We start from the raw sequence: 8747 nt of genomic DNA, 5'->3' as shown, positions 1-8747 counted from the left end.
ACACACTTAGCGAATAGAGGATCGATCATGGAAAACATCACAAACTAGGTAACATGTGAACCATTACACATGTATCATGTGGAAGGCTTTCAAGATCCAACATGTCACGAGGATTTCTAAAAAGCCATCACAAACATTACACTAGTGTAATTTAGATATTCAAGTGATTGTAAGTGTTCAAACCACATGCTTCTCTCACTCATACTCATGAGTGGATGAAGCATGATCATGAGTTATCTAACTATTAACATGTCATGAAAAACAATAAACATTTTAAAAGACCATCCCATTTTTACTCTTTCATCACAAAACAATTACCTAAAAAGATGAATAAATAGATACATATAGTATTCAAGTAGTATACAATATCTAATACAACAAATCACATGAATTTTGAGGTTTACAAATAGTGAATGATCTCCATCAAATTCTTACAACTAAACTATGATCAACTATAAGTTATATGATTCTTGCTTCTTTAATAAGAACATTCACAATGGAGAGTTTAATGAGAGAATTGAATGAGTTGGGAAACCTAATTGTCATTCAGAGGATGAAACTTTATCATTGTAAGACACCACATTGACATTTAATAAATTTGAAGTTCAATTCAATGACAAACAAAAGCTTTTTGATTTTTATATAAATGTCTGAATATGTTCTATTAAATCTTATAGAGTTCAATATATTATAGAAAAACTAGTATAGTTTCATAGAATATAGAAATAGATGATGTATGATATTTCCTATGGGAACCTCTCCTTCCAAGACACATGCTGATGCTATGAGGGTAATGGATTAATTCATCAAAATTTTCCATATAAATTTGCATGGGTGAGAGTAATATCTAAATGGATACAAACTAGGATGTCTTCATGTCAGTCAAGTTGCCAATAGGCGACAATATCTTAAAGTATATGTGCCTAAAATCTATGCTGATAATTAATGTTCACATAATAAATTTTACATGCATAATAAATCATTGAGGCAATATGAACCATAAATAGATGTTGCAAAATGGCACTAAGAAAAAAGATGCATTAATACTAACATCTAAATTCATATTCCCACAAGTTTTAGCTCAGAAAAAACAATTTTACATGTTGATTCTTCAAGGGATTATACTTCCTCTTTTCCTAAAGAAAAGCTACCAAATGGCCAGTTGATAACACAATAAAACCCTCTATTTTTCAACCAGCTTTCTTCTTCATATAAACAATTAAACACTCCAGCAACCATTATTATCAAAGTTGGATCTTCCCTTGTTTGCTTCCCACTAAAACAAATCAATAATTAACCATGAGTAATTAATTAAATAAAAAGATGCAAAATGCGTAATAGATAAAAAAGACAACTATTGAAAACTCACAACATATGTTGGAAATCTCCGAACTCTTAATCACTCGCAGCCTCTTAACTGTGGAAACAAACATGCTGCAAACCACATGTCAAACAAACAATTAATTATTACCATTTCATAATCAAATAAAAAAATAAACAGAATAATTAATTAAGGAACAAAATAAATCAGACACAGACACTTGCATTAGTTTAAAAAATGTTAGGCAGCAAAAATGAGTTGTCAGCTCAATTATTTTACGATCTATAAACATCATATTCTTTAACAAGAAAGCAAATTTGCATACAACAAGCATCTAATGATCTAATGTGTCTATTTTTTAATAAATGGAATGATATGCCACTGTTGTTGAGGAATCTAACTGCTATAAAAACCCAAAAACTTTTTGTCGCTTTTTAGACTTATGTGGGCACAAGAAAGAGAACAACTTGTCGAATATTAAAAGGGTTTTGCAATTGCAAAGCAACGAAAATAAAGGGTGATCCATGATCGCATGTTTAATTAAACAAGTCTTTGTAAATTAAATTAAATGTTTGTATAGTAATCAAGTAAAAATTACACAAATGGTCCTTGTAGTTGGAAGAAAATACCATTACAAAGTCATTTTAAAAAAAAAATTAACATGATCGATATTTTTCATGTTGAAAACACACACGATAGGTCATTTTCTTTCAACCACAAGGATACAACATGTGTCTTTTAAACCTGAAAATGACCGAACATGTTAGTCTTTAGACATGAAAATGACCGACCATATTAAAAATTCTTCAAAATGGAATTGAAGTGGTATTTTCGGATAACCACAAGGACTATTTGTGTAATTTTTTTAATTAAATAATAATGAAAAAAACATCAAAATCGAGATACTTACTGCCATGGGACATCCCCAACAAGCATCCTGTCCCCTTCATTATCTTCATACACCAACGTATATTCCCCACTTCCATCTAACAAACCAGTAATCGCTTTTTCTTGTTCTTGATTATCAGATATATCTTTTTGAGCTGCATAACAACATATTATGACAAATTATATTATATTATATGAAGATATATGAAGTTGAAAGTACGTTGAAACATAACAAAAAAAAGAAATATGTAACGATTTTAAACCTGCAAGAAGTCCTCTAAAGAGTTCATCAACAGCAGTTGAAAGCTTCTCATAGCTATCATAAGCGTTCAGATCGACTTTCCTACCGATTGGAACTCCGTTCATATTGATCTTCACGAAGAAACCCTTTTGTGAACTTTCCATAGTTTTTTCTCTCTTAACAACATTGTCTGAAACGACGACGTTTTGTGAATCCGAAGGAGGTGCTGGTTTCGAGTTGCTGCTGCTTGCAATATTCTTCCGAAATGACCGAATCGGAGGCCACCCGACAACCGGAGTAGGTGCACTTCTTCATAAAAAAATAAAATAGTTAGAGCATCAAGATTTAATTTTTTTTTTAAAACCCATGAAGTTTTGTAGATGAAATTAATGATATGTTGTAATAAACACGATATAACATGAGAATAGTGATTTAAAAGAGTAGTACCACCATTAGTGTCCAAACAAAACAAAACAAAAGTCCATGAGTTGATGAGTTTCCCGAAAAAAACACATACATACAAAGCAAAATATAAAAGAAAAAGATATGTGAGAGTTGTTTTTATTTCCATGCATGGACCATTGATACAAAATCTTAATAATATTATTCTCTCATTAAAATGTAAAGAAAGTGTTACCTTTTCTGAGAGGTGTTGGGGACATGAATTACAGACGCTTTTGATGGTGTTTTGTAGTTTTTTGGGGACCAATCTTCAACAGAAGGTGGACCAAGTCGTAGCTCAAGAGTCTTTTCATCTCCATTTCCATGGCTTCTACTTCTTGATCTTGATCTTGTTCGAGCTTCGACGTCAAGATTATCATCATCATCATCGTCTCTTTTTGTTGTAAACCAGTTTCTTTCTTTCGGAATCAAATCCAAAAGTTGAGGATGTATCTCTTCATCTTTCACCCTCGAATACCCACTTTCCATTTCCACTTTTTCTTTCAAGAAAGCTCGTTTTTTTTACCTTTTACTCCAAACCCAGATACGAAATCAACAAAAACCGAGTTCTTAACTAGGAAAAATCCGATCTTTTTCACCTGCCCATGTCCTTGATGACATCCAGCTGTTAAAATGAAATTAATATAACAGAACTGAAGATGAGATGAAGGTGTAGATGGGATTTGTAAGACACGGAATATCTTTAGTTTGATTATTATGGCTATGGGGGGGTGTCTGAAGATCTTGAGATTTGCAGAGAGAGTAGACCAATAGGGAGGAACAGGTAGAAAGAGTGACTAGAAATGAAGCGAAAATGAGGAAAGAGTAAAGAAATCGAAAGAAAGAAAGAGATTCCTTTTCACTCAAAACACACAGTGGATTTTAGTCTTAACACGCAACCATACTCTCAATATATATGTAGTTTGTTTCAACAAGCAAAGCGTGCTTTCTTTCTCCCTAAACCAAACACCAAAAAGCATAAAAAATATTCTCTTTCCTCTCTCTTTATCTCTATTCACACACACATAGTTTTAGGTAGGTGTCTAATGTCTATGACTTTTTAATTTTTTTTTTATATTAGACTATGACACACACCTCACCTCAGCTCCCTATTCTTCCAGCAACTTGGCCTAATTACAGTATTTGCACACTGCACATCTCTCTATGCTCATAATCTTCTAACTCTTTTAAACCAATATGTCACAAAAGTGACCCAAACAAGAGTTAGAGTTGTATGTTTAACAAGAGTTAGAGTTGCATGTATAACAAAAATAACAGCATTTTATATCTCATCGCTGTTAAAAAATTAATAATAACATTATTTTATAATATTTATCTAATCATTAATTTTGTAAAAATGTCTCACATAATTACTTTACTTGGACTATAGAGATTTCTTCACAAAGGTTTTTCGTTTTCCTTTTTTTTTTTTATAAATTGTTTTTTATTGGGGGGTTTTAGGGAACGGTTAGGGTGGATTATAGATATAACTTTTTAGTGGTCAACACAATATTACTCATATATAAGTATATAACTTGATGAATATAGCTATATTGCTTGTAAAAAAAAATATACCCATAAAATTTTTTAATTAACATGTTAATTGAAAAAGAAAACAGTTTTGGAAAAAACTCCAATACTCCAATAGCCTTTAAAATTCTTAAAAACTATTTATTTGAAAAAACGTCTTTTGTGATGCTTTTAGCAAAATAACTTTTCTAAGGAATAATAATAATAGAATTATTCATAAAATATCACAAAGGTTAATAATTCAAGGTAATCATATTTTTTCTGGATTTTAAAAATAACTACCAACTACCAATTTCTTGAAAATCAGCCGCAAGTTTGTGTGAGCTACTTTTCATCAAATACTTATATTGAAATGTGAATTTCTTGTTCCACGGTTCATCAAAACAAAATTTAGAATATAAAAAATTGTTTATTATACAAAAAACTTTATATGTTGACTTTTCTGTTTTGGAAAAAAAAAATATCAAATTTTTACTTATTTTTTGTTATTTCAACCTAAAACCGGTAACCAACCGTTAAACTAGGTGTATTCCACAAAGACCCTACATTTTATAGATTCATGTTTTTCATTATTTATAAATATTTAACTGGGAGTACTAAACTGAAATTGGGTTACCATGAGGGTTAAGTGACACTGTTAGCAAATGAAGAACAATCACGGAAACTAGTTGTTCCCTATACTCGAATAAATATGTTTAAGTAGGGAAAATGACATAAAAGTCCTTATCTTTTTATAAAAATATCGGTTTTAATTATGGATGTGTTTTAGGTCCAGTAAAGCCAGATGTTATGTTTAATTTGTTTATTTATACCATTTTACTCGGCTTCCAGGTAACCAATGCCAGTAAAGCTCTTGAGTTTTAAAAAATATTTGGATATACCCTTAAGTTTTCAAAAATATTCGGATTTTACTTTGATTGTTATTTTGATTATTATTATTATATGTTTAATATGTTTTTTAAATGTACAAAAATATTTTATACGTATAGTTTTTAAATGTGTTTTTAAATGTAAAACAATATTTTTATAGATTTTAAAAATATATTTACTTATATTTAATATTTATATACATTTGAAAGCTAATGTACGCCTTTAAAAACATATTTATATATTAAAAATATATTTATTTGTATTTAGTAAGTATTAATATATATGTATTTCGTATAAAAAATATTGTATACATATAAATATAAAATATCTATTTATAAGGTTTATATTCAATAAAAGATATAATTATATGTGTTTATACATATTACTAAGTATAAATATGTATATGTATTTATTTCACACACACACACACACACACACACACACATATATATATATATATATATATATATATATATATATATATATATATAATATGTAAACCACACATTTTTTAATTCTTTGGGTGATTCATCAACCAAAAAAAATTGGTGTTTACTTACTAAGTATAAATACGTACTTATTTCATATTTATATGTATACGATAGTTTTTATACAAAATAAATAAATTGTTATATCTATTAAATACAATTTAATACAAATAAATATATCTATTAAATACAAACAAAAACGTATTTATACATTTAAAAACTTATTTATACATTTAAAAATATTTTTTATTTTTATTTATTTGATATAAATATGGATTTATTTTGTATAAAAGCTATCGTATACATATAAATATGAAATAAATACATATTTATACTTAGTAACATGTAAAAATGCATATAATTATATCTTTTATACACTATAAAGCTTATAAATATTCATTTTTATGTTTATATGTATATAATATATTTTTATATGAAATAAATATATATTTATACCTACTAAATACAAATAAATACATTTTTTAATATATAAATACGTATTTAAAGGAATACACATGCTTTCAAATGTATATAAATACTAAATACAAGTATATATATTTTTAAAATATATTTGAATTAATAAAAATATGTGTATACATTTGAAAATGTATGTATAAAATATTTTTATACATTTAAAAATGTAATAATAATAATAATAATAATAATAATAATAATAATAATAATCAAAATAATCAAAATAATAATCAAAGTAAGTGTAAATCCGAACATTTTTGATAACTTAAGTGTAAATCCGAATATTTTTGAAAACTTAAGGGCTTTAGTATCATTAGGTAACTGGTAGGTTACCTGGAAACCGACTAAAAATGTATAAATGAACAGATTAAACAAAACATTCGGCTTTACTGGACCTAAAACACGTCCAAAGGTAAAACCGACATATTTGTGAAAACTTAAGGGCTTTTATGTCATTTTCCCTTTAGGGTAATATATTTTGAGTCATGATTGGACAATTCTAAACACTACTAGAAATCCACTTGTGGTTCATGTGAAGCTAATGTATGAGATCCTTTATCCATACATTGTCAAAGATATGTGATTTCACATTAGCGGGTATAAGGCTAAAAATAGTTAACGTATAAGATCCTTTATCTATCTAGTGTCGAATAAATTTAGTACTCACTGTAAAAAAAAAAAAGTTGATAATACTTGAGACAAAATGGACATAAAGGTTAGAAAAAGCAACTTGCAAAAGTGTCCAGTACACTGTTACAATAAACATATCATAAGATCTTGTGAAAATATCATTGCAACAATCTTTAAAAACAAACTCAATCTTGAGAAAACAACTATGTAACATGAGGCAATAGAGTTGTTTCATCCTCGTAATAAGATAATTCCATTTCAGCATTCTTTACTAAGTTTATGTTCTTGATGCTAGAGAATAAGCCATTTTAATGAAACCGATATAATGAGCAGTGAGAAGAATAAGTAGAAATGTGGCCTATAATTTTAGAATCAATTATTCTTTTAGGTGATCGATGCTTTAGATGCATCTGAGTTAGACGATATAGGGTTACCTATTGGTAACAAGCTCAATTAATTAAATAAAACCATCAATATATATTTTACTTTTTCCTCACAATCTCCCTTTCATTTGTAAAAATTATCTGGCCCATTTTAGAGACGTACTGATATGGAAGGGTTTGGAATGACTACATCATTGACTATTATGTCGTTTAGTTTGACACTTAAAGATGAGATGCAAAATATATGTCTAGGGTATGTATGTATGTATGTATGTATGTATGTATGTATGTATGTATTGAAAGATCTAGTATGCTCAAGAATCATATTAAAATGATATTGCTAATTAACATATGATACTAACAACACTTGATATAATTGATTATTTATTAGAAATTGATTTTAATAAATATTCAATGAACTCTTATAATTAAATTGGAAATTATTTATTTCTACGAAATAATAATTTTCATTAGCAAGTAACATTATATATATTAATATGATATGAATTAATAAGTCATGCACAACATTTTGGACTAGATAAATTATTATGTATTTTACCAAAAAGTTAATTTTATATTGTATAAACTTTGTTTATAAAATATAAAAGGATTTTGTCTTCTTTTGCATTTATAATTTCAAAACATGGTTAGACAAAAGAGAGTATGGGCTCTTCATTTGTTTAATGAAAAGAAGACTCCTCTATAAAGACAAACATGGACAACATAATTAAAATAAGGCGTGATGATCTTTTGATTATTTATTCAAAAGAAAGGCATGGCTTGAAGCATGAGAACACATAGGCTTTAGGGGCATGGGTTCTTAAAGTGTTAAGAACTTACGGACCAAAGATTTTCTATATACATTTAGGCTTTCATTCTTTTGTCTTAACATATGCAAAAAAAAATGAAATTTGTTCTCTTCATCTCACACTCTCTAGTTTTGTTAAGAACACATGAAGATTACTTGCTTTTTTGGTGCTCTCTTTATGTTTTTATTTTGATATGAACATAAATCTTAAAAGTCTTAAGAGTTTTATACAAAAGAACTAGCATTCTAAATCAGGTTGGGTTATTGTTGGTGTCTCTAAAGTTCATCATTATTCATCCGTCACACCTCCAAACCAAAATGGCGGAAACGTCTGGGTGTGGATGACTTCATATACAGTATCATAACAAATTAATAATAGTGATCAAAGCCATACAACCATCATTTTGATCATTAAGAAGTTTATATTGTATCCAACACATTGTTTACTTGATACAAAATACATATGACAAAAGTAAATGGCGTGACGTGTGACGCCCCATCCTCAAAACTCTTTTGATTACCTGTTTACTGATTTCCTGAGAATACAAGTGATATTAAAAAGTGTCAATAATTAAGTAGGATTTGAATCGATGACTTAAGCCCTTGCGCTATTCCCCCCTGATCGCATCGTAGATAGCAGTCAGAGTCAGTACGCTTTCTATTCTCTTTCGAA

At 28.4% G+C, this 8747-nt stretch overlaps 1 protein-coding gene across 2 annotated transcripts; it reads right to left on the bottom strand.

Annotated features, from left to right (window-relative positions):
- Positions 1 to 1018: 1018 nt before the first annotated feature.
- LOC111907942 (auxin-responsive protein IAA26) lies at positions 1019 to 3913 on the bottom strand. 2 transcript variants are annotated; one of them, XM_023903760.3, is made up of 5 exons: positions 3088 to 3913; positions 2473 to 2756; positions 2232 to 2364; positions 1370 to 1434; positions 1019 to 1276 (listed from the first exon to the last, which is right to left on the bottom strand). In XM_023903760.3, exons 1-5 carry the CDS (start codon positions 3378 to 3380, stop codon positions 1245 to 1247), a joined length of 807 nt encoding a protein of 268 aa, XP_023759528.1. In that variant the 5' UTR covers positions 3381 to 3913; the 3' UTR covers positions 1019 to 1244. The 2 variants fall into 2 exon arrangements, with proteins under 2 accessions (XP_023759528.1, XP_023759526.1); XM_023903758.3 differs by having other exon boundaries at positions 2473 to 2759; positions 3088 to 3909.
- Between the last annotated feature and the right edge of the window lie 4834 nt (positions 3914 to 8747).

This window comes from Lactuca sativa, chromosome 4, assembly GCF_002870075.4.
Source record: "Lactuca sativa cultivar Salinas chromosome 4, Lsat_Salinas_v11, whole genome shotgun sequence".
NCBI lineage: Eukaryota > Viridiplantae > Streptophyta > Magnoliopsida > Asterales > Asteraceae > Lactuca > Lactuca sativa.
The sequence above is the reverse complement of the archived record's forward strand: the minus strand, read 5'-3'. Positions and strand labels throughout refer to the sequence as shown.